The sequence below is a fragment of the Epinephelus fuscoguttatus genome, linkage group LG9, assembly GCF_011397635.1.
Source record: "Epinephelus fuscoguttatus linkage group LG9, E.fuscoguttatus.final_Chr_v1".
Classification (NCBI taxonomy): domain Eukaryota; kingdom Metazoa; phylum Chordata; class Actinopteri; order Perciformes; family Serranidae; genus Epinephelus; species Epinephelus fuscoguttatus.
Window position 1 is genome coordinate 23,744,745 of NC_064760.1, and position 21,357 is coordinate 23,766,101.

The 21,357-nt window shown below is 44.3% G+C and overlaps 1 protein-coding gene and 4 pseudogenes across 16 annotated transcripts in view; all 5 read right to left on the minus strand.

The window, feature by feature from the left end:
* LOC125894246 (protocadherin gamma-C5-like) overlaps window positions 1-21,357 on the minus strand; it is a 143,154-nt gene that overhangs the window by 7,484 nt on the left and 114,313 nt on the right. The window contains exon 1 of one of the 16 annotated variants that reach the window (XM_049585528.1): window positions 4,281-6,997. The exons of 13 other annotated variants lie outside the window; for them this stretch is intronic. In XM_049585528.1, the coding sequence (XP_049441485.1) occupies window positions 4,281-6,743 (2,463 nt within the window). In that variant the 5' untranslated portion in view covers window positions 6,744-6,997. Of the gene's footprint in view, window positions 1-4,280; window positions 7,000-21,357 lie in introns of those variants that run through there. 2 more of the 16 variants (XM_049585529.1, XM_049585541.1) reach the window with 2 other exon arrangements.
* Window positions 8,122-10,697, minus strand: LOC125894440 (protocadherin gamma-C5-like; annotated as a pseudogene).
* LOC125894255 (protocadherin gamma-C5-like) lies at window positions 11,519-14,174 on the minus strand (annotated as a pseudogene).
* Window positions 14,982-17,613, minus strand: LOC125894254 (protocadherin gamma-C5-like; annotated as a pseudogene).
* Window positions 18,445-21,066, minus strand: LOC125894248 (protocadherin gamma-C5-like; annotated as a pseudogene).

The window sequence follows — 21,357 nt, forward strand, 5'->3', positions numbered from 1 at the left end:
AAACAGAAAGAGAAAATACCTGCACAAAAGGAACAGTCATGACTGGAGCATCTATTAGAATGCAGGTAAATGAGGAGCAAATGTGCCAGTGAATGGTGACTTACTGAATGAACAGCCAGCGAAATAAGTGAAATGAGGTACAGTGTTCAGTATCAATGCAGACAAACAGTGATGGCCACCTCACGAAAGAGAATAACAGAGAACTCAACAGCAACTTAAATAGGGGAGTGAAAGAGGGACTGTGGAACATTGTCTCATCTACTAAGGACCTATCAAGGACACTACAAAGGGTGAGAGGGAGTGTGAATGATACAAAATGGAGTACTGAGTAACAAACAGTGTTCGTTCAATAATACAATCATTAATCAACCCTATAATCCATGTAATGTTGAGTGAAAATAGCTGATAGTGGATTGAACTTCAGTACCTCTTGGTCAGATGCAGAGAAGTCTGATTTGTTATGTCCTCATAAGAAACTGCAACACCAGAACCCACTTATCATTATTACAAAATAAAACCATAGTGGACGAGGATGAGAAGAAGAGTGCATATCTGAACTCTCATCCTTCCATCAGAGCACAGCCTGGTCGATGTTGCGAGTCTAAAAATGGACTCAGACATGTGTATATGTGCGTGGGCACGAAAGTCTGTCTGAGCTTTGGTCGAGAGCGAAAAAGATCAGCACTGAGTGGAGGCAAACATCCACAGAGAGGCCCAGCATTCCAGCTGTGTGAGTCGCTCTCACCACACAAACACTCACAGACACACGCTTGTCATTTCCAAGGTCTAATCCCACTGCAGGCAAGTGGAATGAAGGGTAACAGTCACTGTGCTGGGATACAGCCCCCGCTGCTATCTCAAGGTAAACACTGTAATCCTGCATGCTTCATTATGGACAACTTGGCTGAACTTAAACCATCACAAGCAGACAGGTAATAGCCACACAAATGCAAATCTCTTCTGCTCAAGACAAAAGTTAAACCGAGGGACTTCATCCTTTCACGCAACCGAACCGCAAACTGTTAAGAGCTGTTGTGTTCAGACAACAGTTGCCAGGGAAAACAAATCTCAAGCCAGGTTTAATGGCATGCAGGGCTCAAAATCTAATTGACTTAAGCTCCAATTATATGAGCATCTTTAGATGTGCTTGTTATTTGTTGTTACATAGTCTCTGAAGTGAGTGAATCATTTAAAACGAAGAGATGAGGATATCTAAAACGCTCAAGACATTTTTTTTTCCACAGTGCAAGTTAAATTTAAAAAGGGAGTAGAGAGAGAAGGTCAGATAGACTGCTCAGGGAGACGAGGCCAATGGAGAGAGATGAAGGGATTACAGTTCTGCGGGCCTGAAGTCTCAGCCAACAGATAGACTTTCCTACAAGCTTGGAAGCTTTATATACTGTCAGTCTGCTTCCCTTACATCTTTGAGTTGAACCAAAGAGCTTTCAGGGCTCCTCAGGTGAATTACAACCTGACTGAGTTCCTTAGCTACAGCAACACAAAGTCTGTCTGTCAGAGTACTATCATACGAAGAATTGAGATGGACAATCATCACGCAAGATCATGTGAGCATCAGGGGGTATAAACTGGACTGATGAGCACATGGGCACCTGAACCATGCTTAAAATCTGTGTTACTGCTTAACCACTTCTCTGCCATGATGATACACAAAGGTTTATCAAGGTGTACAAAACAAAAAAATCACTGTAACCTCATCCCTTTCTTTCCCTCTGACAAGGATGAAAAAATACTGTGCATGCAAACACTTCCTTCACACACACAGGTCCATCGGGTACTCTTTTTGGAGGATTCAGTTTCCTAACACGCACACAAATTGTATTGGTGTTAAAAAAAAGCTGTGGCTGAACTGCACCTGGTGCTCTGTCTGAATAGAGGAAGTTGTGTTTGTTCTGTTGCTCTAATAACCTTCAGTGTACACACACATACACGCCACACCATATAACCTCCAGCACACAGGCAATGATTACACCAGTAGGAATCTACAAATCTATAGAAAACAGCATGTGTAACCACTAAAATGCTGGATCCATTACACTGTTAGTTGATTATAAGGGAAAGCAGAGCACTGGGACAAGAGAAAAGCACCTGTGTTGCTCGATTTTAATATTCCTCTCCCTTAAACAAACACTATGACTCCACTTACAAACCCCTTGAGGACAGTTTTTTCTGGACCGCATGAGCTGGTTGGTCACATGTGCAGCTTCATCATCCATAAAAATAAGTTTATTTACAAAACACTTGGCCTAACTCAGTGCACGTGCCAACCCTTATAAACTCCCACAGACTCAACGACTGAAAAATAACACATGGTCATGGAAACACTGAGATTCTGCTTTAAATCTAGGATTTTGCTAGTACAGAGAGGGGAATAACTGCAGCAATGGAAGAGACAAGGCAACTTAGTGGGTGAGTCAAACTCATGACATCAGGATTACATGGCATGCTCCTGTGTCCACTGAGCTGGAAAGCTCAATCAATCATGGGAATTTTTCTCTTTCAGTGCAATAATTTGTATGTTGTAGGCTACATGGAAGCAAATAAACACCAATATTTTCTTGTAGGAATCTTCAATATAAGTTTCCCCCAAACCTTCTGTGTTAGCACATGGTTAAAAATAGTACCAAAACAGCATACTGCAAATGAATAGAGGATACAAAGAGGGGTAGTGGGAACTGACTGACAATTGGTCACTAAGGCCCCAGGGTCCTGCTAAAATTACACACGACTGGAGGCTCCTCGTGCCTGACGCTGTGTACACACAGCCTCACACGCAAGCATATAAACACCCAGTGATGACTGCAGCTCTAAAGCCATTATAGCCTACGCCGTCTGTCGCTATGGCACACATGCATAAAAAGCCATCCTTCCTTTCTCTTTGTCTACCCCTCTGTCTCTTTTCCTCTGTTGTCCTAGTTGCACACGTGTCACTAGAGCAGGGAGACAGATGGTACCCTGCTGACCTCAGGACAACCTAATTCAGCACAGAGAGTGTCTCTGTAAGACTCATGAGAAACAGGAGAATCTTTCGGATATTAAACAGATACAAGGACAGACATCATGTTGTGCGGAGAAGAAATAGTCATCACCAAAAATACCACATCAAGAATAATGACCTTCAGTCAAACTCTACATTACACATGACATGGTTGAGGATGAACCCTAAGCATGAATGGGTTAACTTTTTCTCATTACATCCCCAAAAGTGACTCACTCTGTTGAGAACACTGTCGGCCATCTTCTATCTCTGACAGTGCTTCCTTTGCATCCAAACACTAAATGGGTTGTCTGTGCCTTATGCATGTGGTTATTATCTGGTTAGCTTTGCTTCACACCCCACTCTGAACACATGGAAAAAAGTGGCATTTCTGACCAAGGATCTAAGAATGGAAAATAGAAACGTCTGTGCTGAACCCACGCAGTAAAAACAGCCTCCCTCATGTGATGCTGTGTCCTGGAACCAATCACCAAAAGTTCAGAGGACAACAGGAAGTCAGGGGTCAGGCCACTGACCCCATGAATTCCTGTTTTTCAGCTACTGCTTTATTCTTTGACTCCCTCCCACCCCACCCCTCTTAACATTTTCTTTCCTTGGCCCTTTTCCTCTCCTTCACCCCCCATCTCTCCCTCTGTCATCCTGTTCCCCTCTATCTCCCAGCCATTGCACTGAGCCAACACTGCAGGATATTTTCATCTGTCTGTCTCCTCCTCTCCATCTGTTGGTAGTGCTTATGTTTCCCTCTTTTCCTTCCTACATTTCTCCTTCAACTACCTTCTCTCTGCCTGACTTTCTCCTTATCTGTACCTTTCTTATCCATAAAGAACCAATCCTCTGACTGAAGGTCAGAGATACCGTATAGCCTCAGGTCAGATTAAATATTTAGATGTTTTTCACTCTACACAAACCTGTCTAGTAGGACAACAAAGCTGTAAGAGTGGTTTCACCATGTAGAGAGAGGGATCCTCCTGCTAAAACAAGTCAGGTTTCAGATAAAAATACTGCAGAGCTATGTGACAGAGGAAATCTAGGTTAGCACTCTGCTGTCAAGAGTTTAAGAGAGTTAAAGCATCACAACTATGGTTTTAACCCATTACTTGTATAGACAGACCTTTACAAAATCAAAACTGCATGTGAATTCATTTCTTGAGATACTTAATGCATTTCTCAGACCCAACTATAGACACTGAAACACCTGTGCTGGTTTTAACCACAATGGCATATCCCAGCAATGCCTTGCTTGCACTCCCACATAATCCCTCACCTCACTGGCTGAGTTCATAAGGTGCTTCCTGCTGAGTGTCGTGCTGAGCGTGTTGTTGCTACTCAGCATGGGTGTCTTCATAAATACAAAGTCGCTCCTGCTGGATATGGTGGAGTAGCAGGGCCTGTAGGTGCGTGTGTGCAGTTCCTGGGGGCCTCCAACAACCTCCATATAGCGTATGGGTCCATCAGTATTGAGCTGCAGGTGCAGGTCCTTGCTTGGCCTCTGATGGTAACGGCTGGACCTGTGGCGACCGTAGCAGCAGCAGTCAGAGTCTCCCACCCCTAGGCCACGGCGCCTTAGGCAGCACACCATGAGGACGACAAAGGTGATAAAGGAGACAGCTGACACACTGGCTAAAGAGATGATGAGGTAAAGAGTGATGTTCGGCATCCCAGTACGGTGGTTGATGGGTGTGTGGCGAGGGCTTGCTGGAGCACCTACGTCAGCTCCCTTCTCATCCACAGTTACTGAAATGTTAACGGTACTGGACTTAGGAGGGTCACCATTGTCCTGAATGATAACCACAATGTCATAATTTGAGCCACTTTCCTCCTCTGCCCACTTGCGGGCTGTGTGGAGCTCACCAGTGTGTGCCCCGATACGGAACATGCCAGCATTTGGTCCAGGGGCAATGGAGTAAAACAACCATGCATTATGCCCACTATCTGCATCCACCCCTACAAGTTTGTTTATGAGGTACCCTGGGCCAGCAGATGGGGGCACAGTGAACTGTAATCCTTTGTCTTTTGAGTAGGCGGGGTGTACAACTGCTGGCACATTGTCATTCACATCCATCACAAACACATGCACCGTGACATTGGCTGTCCGTGAGGGCACCCCAGCATCCCGGGCCTGCACCTCAATACGGAAGGCTTTAAGCTGTTCATGATCCAGAGAGCGCATGCTGTAGATTTGGCCACTCTCTGGGTTAATGTAGACATAAGAAGAAATGGGTGAGTCCTGGACCATGCTGGGAAGGATGGAGTAGGAGATGCGAGCATTGTCACCAAGGTCTGGGTCAGTGGCTGAAACAGAAGCAATGGGTGCACTGGGAGCGTTGTTCTCTGGGATGTCCACGGAGTATGAAGGCTGAGAGAAGGTGGGGGGATTGTCATTTACATCAGAGAGCTTCACCACAAAGGTGGTTTGTGATGAAAGGGGCGGGGAACCAGCATCGGTGGCCTTGATGACCACTGTGTACTCTGGGACAGTCTCACGGTCCAGGTTTCCAGCAGTGGTGAGGCTGTAATGCATGCCAAACGCTGAATGAAGTTTGAATGGCAAACCTGGTTGCACAGTTAATGTAACCTCCCCATTCACACCAGAGTCCAGGTCCCGAGCACTTATTAGTGCTATCACAGTCTCTGGTGCCGAGTCCTCTCTGATAGGACTGGTCAGTGATGTCAGTGTCACCTCTGGTGCGTTGTCATTCACGTCAATGATGTCCACTATGACGTTACAGGAGCCCTCCATGGCGGGAGAGCCACCATCTCTGGCCTGCACTGTGATGTGGTATGCAGTGGCTTTCTCATAGTCAACATCACCTTTCACACGGATCTCCCCGCTTTTAGAATCCACACTGAAAAGGCTGAGAACGCGTTCCGGTGTGTATTTACTAAACAGGAAAGATATTTCTCCGTTGTTACCCGAATCCGCGTCGGTCGCGTTCAATTTCGTAACTAAAGTGCCCCGTGCCACATTTTCTAATAGCCTAACCTTATTTACCGGCTCGTCAAACACGGGCGCATTGTCATTTACATCCAGAATTTTAATGAGCATAAGTGTCGAGCCAGATTTCTCAGGCTGACCCCCATCTACAGCAGTGAGCAACAGGCGGAATGAGGCCTGCTTCTCCCTGTCCAGAGCTTTATCCACCACTAGCTCTGGAAACTTGCTGCCATCACTTTTAGTTTCCACATTTAAAGTAAAAAAGTCATTTGCTGCGAGATGGTAAGTGCGTAAAGAGTTTGTACCCACGTCTGGGTCGTGTGCGCTCTCCAAGCGGAACCTTGTGCCAGGAGCAGCCGCCTCTGATATCTCCAGGGAAATGTTGCGGGTTGAAAACTGCGGTGCGTTGTCATTCACATCCAGAATGTCCACCACGACTCGTTGCATGTCTAAAGGAGCCTCTAGAAGTACTTGAAGGTGTAGGGAACATGTTGAACTTAATTCGCACAGTTGCTCCCTGTCAATTTTTTGTTTGATAACCAATTCGCCGGTCGCCTGCTTTACCTCAAAATACTGCGTTGATGATTCCGTGACCACCCGCAATCTTCTCTGAACAATCCCCTGAGCAGAAAGACTCAAATCTCTAGCGATATTCCCAACGACAGAGCCCGGGCTTAGTTCCTCCGATACGGAATAGCTGAGCTGAGCGGACGCACAGGAGAGGCCAGCTAGATAAAGGCAAAGCCTCCACAGCCTCCCTCCTCCGGAGCGCTTCCTCTGTCTGGAGTCCATTGTGCTGCGCTCCGAGGAGCGGAGAATGGGAAAGTTTTCAACGTCTTCTTTCACCGTAATGTATCCATAGTAGTTTTAAAACGGGGCTGCCAGTCGTGATGGTAGAGGTTTCCGTTTCAAAAGTAGAGCGACGGGAAGTTTTGATGTGATCATGACGGCAGGCTTTTAAGAAAAAAAACGAGAGCGAAAATCAAAGTATTTTCTGCCTCCACTGAAACTCTCTGCTCTGTCTCCTCCGCCTCGCTCTCGGCATGGGCGGGGAGAGGGAACAGAGGCCTTCCCCCTCACTGGGAGATAGGGCTGGACCAGCTCTGTCACACAGCTCTCACACACACAGTGAAAACTTTCCAGTGACTCCACTTCCACTGACAGACAAGTATCAGCTCAGCTCTCAACGTAAAAGTTTGAGAGGACAATAAAAAGCGGTATAACTCAGGGAAAAAACATATTTTGACTGTTGAAAATATATAGAGAAAAAACATATACATATATAGAGAGAGTAGATGTTATTTTGTTGAATCACGTGCTATCACTGAGAGCTCCTCATTATCAAAACACAGCAGCCTGTCAAGCAGCTGTTATTTATAGCAATGCTATTTGTATCCGCAGGGGGGCATGGTTTCCAAACTGGTCTTTCCCTTCCCGAATTTCAAAGAAAAGTTGAAATGGGGCTTCCTCATAAAGTTAAGTCGGTCTACTAAATATGTTCACATGTATGGAAGACATAGAATGCCACGCAGCAATTTGAAGATACAGGACATTCAGCTAAAAGAAAAGGGCAAATTTTCGTTTTAGAAGAAAAGGCAACAATTAAGGATTAATTGTTGCAATCAATAAAAAAAAGTTGACTAAAACTGGTCAATGAAAGAAAGTTTCGCAGAAAAGGAGTGAAGCCATATTGTCATTTTACAATAACATTTAAACCTAAGATTGTTAAGATGAATTTTAAGATAAAGAAATTGAACATAAAATACGTAATGTTATCTTTCATCTTAGGAAAATAGTAATTTAATGAGGAAAAACAACAATATTATCTTATTATGGCAAATTGCAAACAAAAACTATTATATTACTGAAGTTTCAATATATAACAAATCATGTGTTTAAATCTCATCAAAATTTGGTCAGAGAGTCGCTGTCCATCTCTACGGTGCTGAAACGCTCAGCTTGACAAGCCAGCCAACACCCAACACACTCTTAATGTCAAATGATATCAACTGCTGCGCCACATAAGTTGTAAAAGTCAACAAGAAGGTTACAAGTTTAATTTGGAAATTAATGAGATGTTTTTATTTCAAATAAATTGACTAACAAGGGTAACACATTTCCGATTTTTTTTTAACCGTGAAAGCAAAAGTTATATATGCCATTGTTTATTCTACACACTGCTCACCTGTTGGCTCTCAAAGGTCCAGGTGCTGTCGGGTAAAGACGCATCCAGGACACTGATGACCTCCTTAAAGTCAGTGGTGCTGCTGGGCTTTATCAAAGTGAAATCACTGTACTCGGACATTGGAGACATACAGGACCTGAAGGACTGACTCTGAGACAACATGTCTCCTCCCAGGACCTCCACGTACTTTATAGGCCCATCAGTGTTGAGCTGAATCTGCAGGTTTCTGTTGGGGTTCTTGTAATCATCACAGTCGCTCCGTCTCATGCAGCAAGTACCGCTGCTTCTGCTGTTCCTCATGCATTTGACCGCTAAGATGAGAAAAGTCACCAGAGACAACACGGACACCGAGGCCAGAGAGAGAATCAAATAAAGGGTGATTCTGCCAGTTTTCTTGCTGGGCTCGGCCGCTTTCTGTCGCAGGTCTAAGATGGGCTCATGGAGGCCGTCCTCCAGCTGGATGGACACCGTGACGGTGGCGGACTGGACCGGTTCCCCGTCGTCCTTGATCTCTATGAGCAGCCTCTGAGAGGAGTCGTCCTGCTCGGACACAGCGCGTTTAGTCCTCACCTCCCTGTGTACAGATTGACAGTGAAGAGAGGCGTCTGTGGCCTCCGCCACTTTGTAGGAGATCCAGGCGTTATGGCCCGAGTCAGCGTCCACGGCCGTCACCTTGGTAACCAGGTGACCCGCTTTAGCGGAGCGGGGCATCCTCTGATGAGAGAGGGAGCCCATGGCGGAGGAGGGGTAAATAACAGCGGGGGCATTGTCGTTCTGGTCCAGGATAAAAACATGGACAGTGGCGTTGCTGCTGAGAGACGGAGAGCCCTGATCCTTTGCCTGAACCTGAATCTGAAACACCTTGAGTTTCTCATAGTCAAACGAGTGCATGCTGTAGATGCTGCCGTTATCTGAGTTAATGTAAACATAAGATGACAGACACGTCCTGCACTTTAGAGTCCAGTATAGAGTAAGAGATTTTGGCGTTTTCACCAAAATCCAGGTCAGATGCTGATACTGAGTACAGTATAGAGCCTGGCACCCCGTTCTCTTTTAAATATACATTATAGGAGGGCTGAGTGAATATAGGAGGGTTATCATTCACATCAGTGATGCTGACAGATATGATTTTCTTACTGGACAGAGGAGGAGAGCCTGAATCAGTGGCTGTTATCTCAATGTTATATTCCGAGGAGCGTTCACGGTCTAATAAACCACTAGTAACCAGTGCGTAATTATTAGAAAATGATGGTTTCAAACTGAAAGGAGAACCCTTCGTGAGTTTTAACGCCACTTTGGCGTTATCACCGGCGTCAAGGTCTCTTGCTCTAATTAAAGCTACAACTGTGCCTCTGGGTGCATCTTCGCGTACTGGGTTTGGATTTGAAGTGAGTACTATTTCTGGAGCATTGTCATTCATGTCTACTACCACTACTTGCACACGACAGTGGCCCTCCATCTCAGGAACTCCTTTATCTCTTGCAGTAATGTCTATTTCGTGTATTACATTTCTTTCATAATCTAACTGTCCAACTAATGAAATTTCACCTGTACCTGATTCCAACTGAAAAACAGATAAAACCGATTGGGGTGTGTGCTCAGCAAATGCGTATTCAATCTCACCATTTAAACCTTCATCAGCATCTGTTGCTTTGGGCTGTAAGTACAGAACCCACACTTATTTTCATGCACAGTTACATTATACAACGGCCTTTTGAAAACAGGGACATTGTCGTTGATGTCGAGAACAGTGACTATGATTTTTGTGGTTCCAGTTTTGACAGGATTTCCTCCGTCTAAAGCTGTCAGTAATAACCGATGGACACTTTGTTTCTCTCTATCGAGTGATTTCTCTAATATTAGTTCAGGAACTTGTCGGTCACCAGACAAATCTTTCATTTTCAAACTAAAACACTCGTTTTTACTTAGAGTATAGGATTTTACTGAATTACTACCGACGTCTAGATCCTGTGCTGTTTCTAAAGGAAAGCGTATTCCTGTGGCAGTAGATTCTGCTATCTTTAAAGATCGCTCCTCTGTTGAAAATATCGGAGAGTTGTCATTTATGTCTCTTATTTCTACTTCTATCCGGTGTAGTTGTAGCGGATTCTCTGTTACAACCTGTAAAGGCAACACACAGCTGGCGCTTTGTCCGCATAAAGCCTCTCTGTCTATTCTGTCATTCACCACCAGCTCGCCCTTCCCCGCATCCACATTAAAATACTGCTCACCAGCCTCTGAATCAACACGCAGTTTTCGGTCAAAAATGTCTGATAATCCCAAACCCAGATCTTTGGCTAGATTTCCTACCACAGAGCCCTGTTTCAGTTCCTCCGGGATGCTGTAACGAGTCTGTCCGTGTATTGTACTCCACAAGAGAAAGAAATGATGCCACCAAAGCGCCTGCCATCTCCAGTCTCGGTATCCCATTGTCTTTGTCATCCCCGGTCTGTTAGAATACGTTATTTCCCATCGAGGTGTTGGTCATCACAGCCCAACATTCAAAGCCATCGCCAGAATGGACTCCCCAAAATAAATAAATCCTTAAATAACTGGTGATAAAAGATATATTCCGGACGCCTTTGAATAAGCACATCTCCTCTGCAGCTCTGAGCACAGTGAGGGTTATCGTGGTGAGACTGAATGGGGGATGGAGTAGATCTCTTTGTACAGTCCTGCATGCTATTGGTTCACAGCATCCATCTGTGCTATCCAATCACAGAGACCTGACTCTGCTCATACAGCTACTCACCCTTTTGCACTGTCATGAAAGAGTATGTGGAATACAATCACGAGATGCCACTGAATTTCCATTACTTATATAAATGGATATATAATGGAATAAATGGATATATAAATAAACGCAGGCCTTTTAAAATGTACGTCTGTTAATACACAATGCATTTACTGGTTGCAACAATCGATTTTTACTGAGATTAAATTTATTTTCCTTTGCTTTCATTTCGTCCGGGTAAACACCATCATCTGAGTCTATTTACGTTATTAACTCTGGTACTGAGAGGAAATAGTTAAGTGTGCTAGTAAAAAGTTCTTGTATTTTCATTGTTACCTCTTGAGTAAAAGCCATCAGTAACAATCTATCATGGTGCCCTCTGTGTGCGTCATGGGTCAGAGAGTCGCTGTCCATCCCTATGGTGCTGAAACGCTCAGCTTGACAAGCCAGCCAACATCCAACACCCTCTTAATGTCAAATGATATCAGCTGCTGCGCCACATAAGTTGTAAAAGTCAACAAGAAGGTTACAAGTTTAAGTTCTTTCAAATATGTTTTAATGTATGTTACTTCTATTTTTAATGTATATATATTTCAGGGTACACACAAAATTTACAGGGCAATAATCACTGAACAGGTCTATATGTTCTCAGCTCACCTGCTGGCTCTCAAAGGTCCAGGTGCTGTCGGGTAAAGATGCATCCAGGACACTGATGACCTCCTTAAAGTCAGTGGTGCTGCTGGGCTTTATCAAAGTGAAATCACTGTACTCAGACATTGGAGACATACAGGACCTGAAGGACTGACTCTGAGACAACATGTCTCCTCCCAGGACCTCCACGTACTTTATAGGTCCATCAGTGTTGAGCTGAATCTGCAGGTTTCTGTTGGGGTTCTTGTAATCATCACAGTCGCTCCGTCTCATGCAGCAAGTACCGCTGCTTCTGCTGTTCCTCATGCATTTGACCGCTAAGATGAGAAAAGTCACCAGAGACAGCACGGACACCGAGGCCAGAGAGAGAATCAAATAAAGGGTGATTCTGCCAGTTTTCTTGCTGGGCTCGGCCGCTTTCTGTCGCAGGTCTAAGATGGGCTCATGGAGGCCGTCCTCCAGCTGGATGGACACCGTGACGGTGGCGGACTGGACCGGTTCCCCGTCGTCCTTGATCTCTATGAGCAGCCTCTGAGAGGAGTCGTCCTGCTCGGACACAGCGCGTTTAGTCCTCACCTCCCCTGTGTACAGATTGACAGTGAAGAGAGAGGCGTCTGTGGCCTCCGCCACTTTGTAGGAGATCCAGGCGTTATGGCCCGAGTCAGCGTCCACGGCCGTCACCTTGGTAACCAGGTGACCCGCTTTGGCGGAGCGGGCATCCTCTGATGAGAGAGGAGCCCATGGCGGAGGAGGGTAAATAACAGCGGGGCATTGTCGTTCTGGTCCAGGATAAAAACATGGACAGTGGCGTTGCTGCTGAGAGACGGAGAGCCCTGATCCTTTGCCTGAACCTGAATCTGAAACACCTTGAGTTTCTCATAGTCAAACGAGTGCATGCTGTAGATGCTGCCGTTATCTGAGTTAATGTAAACATAAGATGAGACAGACACGTCCTGCACTTTAGAGTCCAGTATAGAGTAAGAGATTTTGGCGTTTTCACCAAAATCCAGGTCAGATGCTGATACTGAGTACAGTATAGAGCCTGGCACCCCGTTCTCTTTTAAATATACATTATAGGAGGGCTGAGTGAATATAGGAGGGTTATCATTCACATCAGTGATGCTGACAGGTATAATTTTCTTACTGGACAGAGGAGGAGAGCCTGAATCAGTGGCTGTTATCTCAATGTTATATTCCGAGGAGCGTTCTCGGTCTAATAAACCACTAGTAACCAGTGCGTAATTATTAGAAAATGATGGTTTCAAATTGAAAGGAGAACCCTTTTGGAGTCTTAACGTCACATTACCGTTATTACCAGAGTCATGGTCTTGTGCACTGATTAAAGCTACAACTGTGCCTCTGGGTGCATCTTCGCGTACTGGGTTTGGATTTGAAGTGAGCACTATTTCTGGAGCATTGTCATTAATGTCTATTACCACTACTTGCACACGACAGTGGCCCTCCATCTCAGGAACTCCTTTATCTCTTGCAGTAATGTCTATTTCATGTATTGCACTACTTTCATAATCCAGCTGCCCTACCAGTGAAATCTCACCTGTGCCTGAATCCAACTGAAAAACAGATAATAGCGATTGGGGTGTGTGCTCAGCAAATGCGTATTCAATCTCTCCATTAACACCCTCGTCTGCGTCTGTTGCTTCAACTTTGACAAGTACAGAACCGGCGGCAGTATTTTCATGCACCGTTACATTATACAACGGCCTTTTGAAAACAGGGACATTGTCGTTGTTGTCAAGAACAGTAACTATGATTTTTGTGGTTCCAGTTTTGACAGGATTTCCTCCGTCCAAAGCTGTCAGTAATAACTGATGGACACTTTGTTTCTCTCTATCGAGTGATTTCTCTAATATTAGTTCAGGTATTTTTCGATTACCGGTTAACTCTTTAATCCTTAAACTAAAACACTCATCTTTACTGAGGATATAAGATTTTACTGAATTACTACCGACGTCTAGATCCTGTGCTGTTTCTAAAGGAAAGCGTATTCCTGTGGCAGTAGATTCTGCTATCTTTAAAGATCGCTCCTCTGTTGAAAATATCGGAGAATTATCATTTATGTCTCTTATTTCTACTTCTATCCGGTGTAGTTGTAGCGGATTCTCTGTTACAACCTGTAGAGGCAACACACAGCTGGCGCTTTGTCCGCATAAAGCCTCTCTGTCTATTCTGTCATTCACCACCAGCTCGCCCTTCCCCGCATCCACATTAAAATACTGCTTACCAGCCTCTGAATCAACACGCAGCTTACGATCAAAAATGTCTGATAGTCCCAAACCCAGATCTTTGGCTAGATTTCCTACCACAGAACCCTGTTTCAGTTCCTCCGGGATGCTGTAACGAGTCTGTCCGTGTATTGTACTCCACAAGAGAAAGAAATGATGCCACCAAAGCGCCTGCCATCTCCAGTCTCGGTATCCCATTGTCTTTGTCATCCCCGGTCCGTTACAATATGTTATTTCCCATCGAGGTATTCGTCATCACAGCCAAACATGCAAAGCCATCGCCAGAGTGGACTCCCCAAAATAAATTAATCCTTAAATAACTGGTAATAAAAAATATATTCCGGACGCCTTTGAATAAGCACATCTCCTCTGCAGCTCTGAGCACAGTGAGGGTTACCGTGGTGAGACTGAATGGGGGATGGAGTAGATCTCTTTGTACAGTCCTGCATGCTATTGGTTCACAGCATCCATCTGTGCTATCCAATCACAGAGACCTGACTCTGCTCATACAGCTACTGCACCCCCTCAAGGTAGCACTGCATTTTGACAAATGTAACATCAGGGGATGGCATATTTGTGTGATAACGGTCTAAAGAAAATAAATTAAAATTCAGCTGATGAAATGATAATAATAATAATAATAATAATAATAATAATTTTCATTCTTAAACCCCAGATGCACTGTACAGTTTATTGTCAGAAGACTGCTGCCAACTAATCATGAATATGATGCATATATCAAGCAGTGCATGCTTGACAAATAATGGTAATGAAAAACTCAATCAAACATATAATTTCCAGAGAAATGTACTAACTAAAAAAAATAATCTTTTTGCTTATTTACGGGAATGTTACTTGGTCAAGATAAAAAACAGTCAGCCTTCACAACACCTAAAACTAGTATGGAACTGATTCTTATACCACTCAAAACAAAGCTCGTCATACACACTGCGATGTTATGAAGCCAGTTTGGGCATAGGGAACGTTGTTTATATGCCGAAACATATTTGAAAATTAAAACTATTTTGTAATCACAGTGAAATTGAAATGCAAAATTCGCAAATATTTGGGCTGCTTCTAAAATAATGAACTATCATTTAAGTTCTTTCAAATATGTTTTAATGTATGTTACTTCTATTTTTAATGTATATATACAAATATTTCAGGGTATACACCAAATTTACAGGCCAATAATCACTGAACAGGTCTATATGTTCTCAGCTCACCTGCTGGCTCTCAAAGGTCCAGGTGCTGTCGGGTAAAGACGCATCCAGGACACTGATGACCTCCTTAAAGTCAGTGGTGCTGCTGGGCTTTATCAAAGTGAAATCACTGTACTCTGACATTGGAGACATACAGGACCTGAAGGACTGACTCTGAGACAACATGTCTCCTCCCAGGACCTCCACGTACTTTATAGGTCCATCAGTGTTGAGCTGAATCTGCAGGTTTCTGTTGGGGTTCTTGTAATCATCACAGTCGCTCCGTCTCATGCAGCAAGTACCGCTGCTTCTGCTGTTCCTCATGCATTTGACCGCTAAGATGAGAAAAGTCACCAGAGACAGCACGGACACCGAGGCCAGAGAGAGAATCAAATAAAGGGTGATTCTGCCAGTTTTCTTGCTGGGCTCGGCCGCTTTCTGTCGCAGGTCTAAGATGGGCTCATGGAGGCCGTCCTCCAGCTGGATGGACACCGTGACGGTGGCGGACTGGACCGGTTCCCCGTCGTCCTTGATCTCTATGAGCAGCCTCTGAGAGGAGTCGTCCTGCTCGGACACAGCGCGTTTAGTCCTCACCTCCCCTGTGTACAGATTGACAGTGAAGAGAGGCGTCTGTGGCCTCCGCCACTTTGTAGGAGATCCAGGCGTTATGGCCCGAGTCAGCGTCCACGGCCGTGACCTTGGTAACCAGGTGACCCGCTTTAGCGGAGCGGGCATCCTCTGATGAGAGAGGAGCCCATGGCGGAGGAGGGTAAATAACAGCGGGGGGCATTTTCGTTCTGGTCCAGGATAAAAACATGGACAGTGGCGTTGCTGCTGAGAGACGGAGAGCCCTGATCCTTTGCCTGAACCTGAATCTGAAACACCTTGAGTTTCTCATAGTCAAACGAGTGCATGCTGTAGATGCTGCCGTTATCTGAGTTAATGTAAACATAAGATGAGACAGACACGTCCTGCACTTTAGAGTCCAGTATAGAGTAAGAGATTTTGGCGTTGTCACCAAAATCCAGGTCAGATGCTGATACTGAGTACAGTATAGAGCCTGGCACCCCGTTCTCTTTTAAATATACATTATAGGAGGGCTGAGTGAATATAGGAGGGTTATCATTCACATCAGTGATGCTGACAGGTATAATTTTCTTACTGGACAGAGGAGGAGAGCCTGAATCAGTGGCCGTTATCTCAATGTTATACTCTGAAAAGCGCTCTCGGTCTAATAAAGTGCTGGTAACCAGTGCGTAATTATTAGAAAATGATGGTTTCAAACTGAAGGGAGAACCCTTTGCGAGTCTTAACGTCACATTACCGTTATTACCAGAGTCAAGATCTCGTGCACTGATTAAAGCTACAACTGTGCCTCTGGGTGCGTCCTCACGTACTGGGTTTGGATTCGAAGTGAGTACTATTTTTGGGGCATTGTCATTGATGTCTATTACTATGACTTGCACACGACAGTGGCCCTCCATCTCAGGAACTCCTTTATCTTTCGCAGTAATATCTATTTCATGTATTGCACCGCTTTCATAATCCAACTGCCCGACCAAGGAAATCTCACCTGTGATCGAATTTAAATTAAAAATTGACAACAATGCCTGCGATGTGTGCTCAGCAAATGCGTATTCAATCTCTCCATTAACACCCTCGTCTGCGTCTGTTGCTTCAACTTTGACAAGTACAGAACCGGCGACAGTATTTTCATGCACAGTTACATTATACAACGGCCTTTTGAAAACAGGGACATTGTCGTTGTTGTCGAGTACAGTTACTATGATTTTTGTGGTTCCAGTTTTGACAGGATTTCCTCCGTCCAAAGCTGTCAGTAATAACTGATGGACACGTTGTTTCTCTCTATCGAGTGATTTCTCTAATATTAGTTCTGGTACTTTTCGATTACCAGTTAACTCTTTCATCTTTAAACTAAAACACTCATCTTTACTGAGGATATAAGATTTTACTGAATTACTACCGACGTCTAGATCCTGTGCTGTTTCTAAAGGAAAGCGTATTCCTGTGGCAGTAGATTCTGCTATCTTTAAAGATCGCTCCTCTGTTGAAAATATCGGAGAATTATCATTTATGTCTCTTATTTCTACTTCTATCCGGTGTAGTTGTAGCGGATTCTCTGTCACAACCTTTAAAGGCAACACACAGCTGGCGCTTTGTCCGCATAAAGCCTCTCTGTCTATTCTGTCATTCACCACCAGCTCGCCCTTTCCTGCATCCACAGTAAAATACTGCTTACCAGCCTCCGAGGAGACACGCAGCTTACGATCAAAAATGTCTGATAGTCCCAAACCCAGATCTTTGGCTAGATTTCCTACCACAGAACCCTGTTTCAGTTCCTCCGGGATGCTGTAACGAGTCTGTCCGTTTATTGTACTCCACAAGAGAAAGAAATGATGCCACCAAAGCGCCTGCCATCTCCAGTCTCGGTATCCCATTGTCTTTGTCATCCCCGGTCCGTTACAATATGTTATTTCCCATCGAGGTGTTGGTCAACACAGCCCAACATTCAAAGCCATCGCCAGAATGGACTCTCCAAAATAAATTAATCCTTAAACAACTGGTGATAAAAGATATATTCCGGACGCCTTTGAATAAGCACATCTCCTCTGCAGCTCTGAGCACAGTGAGGGTTTCCGTGGTGAGACTGAATGGGGGATGGAGTAGATCTCTTTGTACAGTCCTGCATGCTATTGGTTCACAGCATCCATCTGTGCTATCCAATCACAGAGACCTGACTCTGCTCATACAGCTACTGCACCCCCTCAAAGTAGCACTCCATTTTGACACATGCAACATCAGGGGATGGCATATTTGTGTGATAACTGTCTAAAGAAAATAAATTAAAATTCAGCTGATGAAATAATAATAATAATAATAATAATAATAATAATAATTTTCATTCTTAAACCCCAGATGCACTGTACAGTTTATTGTCAGAAGACTGCTGCCAACTAATCATGAATATGATGCATATATCAAGCAGTGCATGTTTGACAAATAATGGTAATGAAAAACTTAATCAAACATATAATTTCCGGAGAAATGTATTAACTAAAAAAAATAATCTTTTTGCTTATTTACGGGAATGTTACTTGGTCAAGAAAAAAAGCAGTCAGCCTTCACAACACCTAAAACTAGTATGAAACTGATTCTTATACCACTCAAAACAAAGCTCGTCATACACACTGCGATGTTATGAAGCCAGTTTGGGCATAGGGAACGTTGTTTATATGCAGAAACATATTTGAAAATTAAAACTATTTTGTAATCACATTGAAATTGAAATGCAAAATTCGCAAATATTTGGGCTGCTTCTAAAATAATGAACTATCATTTAAGTTCTTTCAAATATGTTTTAATGTATGTTACTTCTATTTTTAATGTATATATACAAATATTTCAGGGTATACACCAAATTTACAGGCCAATAATCACTGAACAGGTCTATATGTTCTCAGCTCACCTGCTGGCTCTCAAAGGTCCAGGTGCTGTCGGGTAAAGACGCATCCAGGACACTGATGACCTCCTTAAAGTCAGTGGTGCTGCTGGGCTTTATCAAAGTGAAATCACTGTACTCTGACATTGGAGACATACAGGACCTGAAGGACTGACTCTGAGACAACATGTCTCCTCCCAGGACCTCCACGTACTTTATAGGTCCCATCAGTGTTGAGCTGAATCTGCAGGTTTCTGTTGGGGTTCTTGTAATCATCACAGTCGCTCCGTCTCATGCAGCAAGTACCGCTGCTTCTGCTGTTCCTCATGCATTTGACCGCTAAGATGAGAAAAGTCACCAGAGACAGCACGGACACCGAGGCCAGAGAGAGAATCAAATAAAGGGTGATTCTGCCAGTTTTCTTGCTGGGCTCGGCCGCTTTCTGTCGCAGGTCTAAGATGGGCTCATGGAGGCCGTCCTCCAGCTGGATGGACACCGTGACGGTGGCGGACTGGACCGGTTCCCCGTCGTCCTTGATCTCTATGAGCAGCCTCTGAGAGGAGTCGTCCTGCTCGGACACAGCGCGTTTAGTCCTCACCTCCCCTGTGTACAGATTGACAGTGAAGAGAGAGGCGTCTGTGGCCTCCGCCACTTTGTAGGAGATCCAGGCGTTATGGCCCGAGTCAGCGTCCACGGCCGTCACCTTGGTAACCAGGTGACCCGCTTTAGCGGAGCGGGGCATCCTCTGATGAGAGAGGGAGCCCATGGCGGAGGAGGGGTAAATAACAGCGGGGGCATTGTCGTTCTGGTCCAGGATAAAAACATGGACAGTGGCGTTGCTGCTGAGAGACGGAGAGCCCTGATCCTTTGCCTGAACCTGAATCTGAAACACCTTGAGTTTCTCATAGTCAAACGAGTGCATGCTGTAGATGCTGCCGTTATCTGAGTTAATGTAAACATAAGATGAGACAGACACGTCCTGCACTTTAGAGTCCAGTATAGAGTAAGAGATTTTGGCGTTGTCACCAAAATCCAGGTCAGATGCTGATACTGAGTACAGTATAGAGCCTGGCACCCCGTTCTCTTTTAAATATACAAGATAGCTGGGCTGAGTGAATATAGGAGGGTTGTCATTCACATCAGTAACATTGACATGTATTTTCTTCTTAGTCGACAGAGGGGGAGAGCCTAAATCAGTGGCTGTTATCTCAATATTATACTCTGAGAAACTCTCTCGGTCTAACGCAGCACCAGTAACCAGTGCGTAATTATCAGAAAATGAGGGTTTCAGGTTAAAGGGGGAGCCCTTCGGGAGCTGTAATGTCACTTTACCGTTATCACCGGAGTCAAGGTCTCGTGCACTGATTAAAGCTACTACAGTACCACTTGGTGCGTCCTCCGGCACAGAGTTTGGTTGCGAGGTCAAATATATATTTGGAGCATTGTCGTTAACATCTAACACTTCAATATGGACAGTGCAATGCCCCTCCATTCTCGGAGTTCCTTTGTCTCTTGCGCTGATGTCTATTTCATAATTTGCATTTATTTCATAATCTAATTTCCCTATAAGACGTATTTCTCCTGTTAATGAATCAATATCAAACGCAGATAGGACGCTATCTGGTATGTGCGTTCCAAATGAATACTCTACTTCTCCATTAGGACCCTCATCAATATCTTTTGCTGTCAGTTTAAGGATGGATGCACCCTGTACACTATTTTCGCTTATGGAAACCTTGTAAATATTTTTCTCAAATACAGGAAAATGATCATTAATATCAAGTACATTTACGGTTATCAGAGAGGTCCCAGATTTCACAGGGTTTCCCCCGTCCAGAGCTGTTAGTTGAAGCTGATGTCTTGCCTTTTTCTCCCTGTCGAGAGACTTAGACAAGACTAGCTCTGGGACTTTCCTTCCACCAGACACATCTTTTATCTTTAAACTAAAAAAGTCATCTTTACTTATGGTATACGACCTCACGGAATTCACTCCAACATCGAGATCTTGCGCAATCTCCAAAGGAAAACGAGCCCCTGCTGCTGTCGATTCGGATATTTCTAATATAAAATCTTGCGATGGGAACTTTGGAGAATTATCATTGATATCTTGTACTTCCACTTCAACTCGATGGAGCTGCAACGGTTTATCAATTACAACTTGCAGAGTCAACACACAGCTGGTGCTTTGTCCACACAAAGCCTCTCTGTCTATTCTGTCATTCACCACCAGCTCGCCCTTCCCCGCATCCACACTGAAATACTGCTCTCCAGCCTCAGAGGCGACACGCAGCTTACGGTCAAAAATCTCAGGCAGTCCCAAACCCAGATCTTTGGCTAGATTTCCTACCACAGAGCCCTGTTTCAGTTCCTCCGGGATGCTGTAACGAGTCTGTCCGTGTATTGTACTCCACAAAAGAAAGAAATGATGCCACCAAAGCGCCTGCCATCTCCAGTCTCGGTATCCTATTGTCTTTGTCATCCCCGGGCCGTTATTTCCCATTGAGGTAATCGAAAAGCAGATAGTTACCATCCATTGCAAGGAAGCATTAATCCATAACAAAGATCCAAAATCGGTTCATAACAAAAACTAAATGAAGATTTTTCTTCTGTTAATTCCGATGAGAGCATCACTCTCTCTCATCCAGCTCGGTGCAATGTAAGTGTGTACGGTGCTAAGGCTGCGTGGGGGGAGGGAGTAGATCTCTTTGTACAGTTCTGAATCCTATTGGAGCACCATATTCATCCCTACCAACCAATAAGAAGCTGGGGGAGCGCTGCTTTTAAAGATACAGCTGCCCTTGAAAGAATCTGCCTCGATGCATTGAGAGTGTGTTAAAGAAATAAGATGCAGGTGTTAAATATCGCCCATAATGTTAACGCAAATAGAAAAATCTGGTTAAAAAAACAAAAACAAATACTATCAGTATTCTG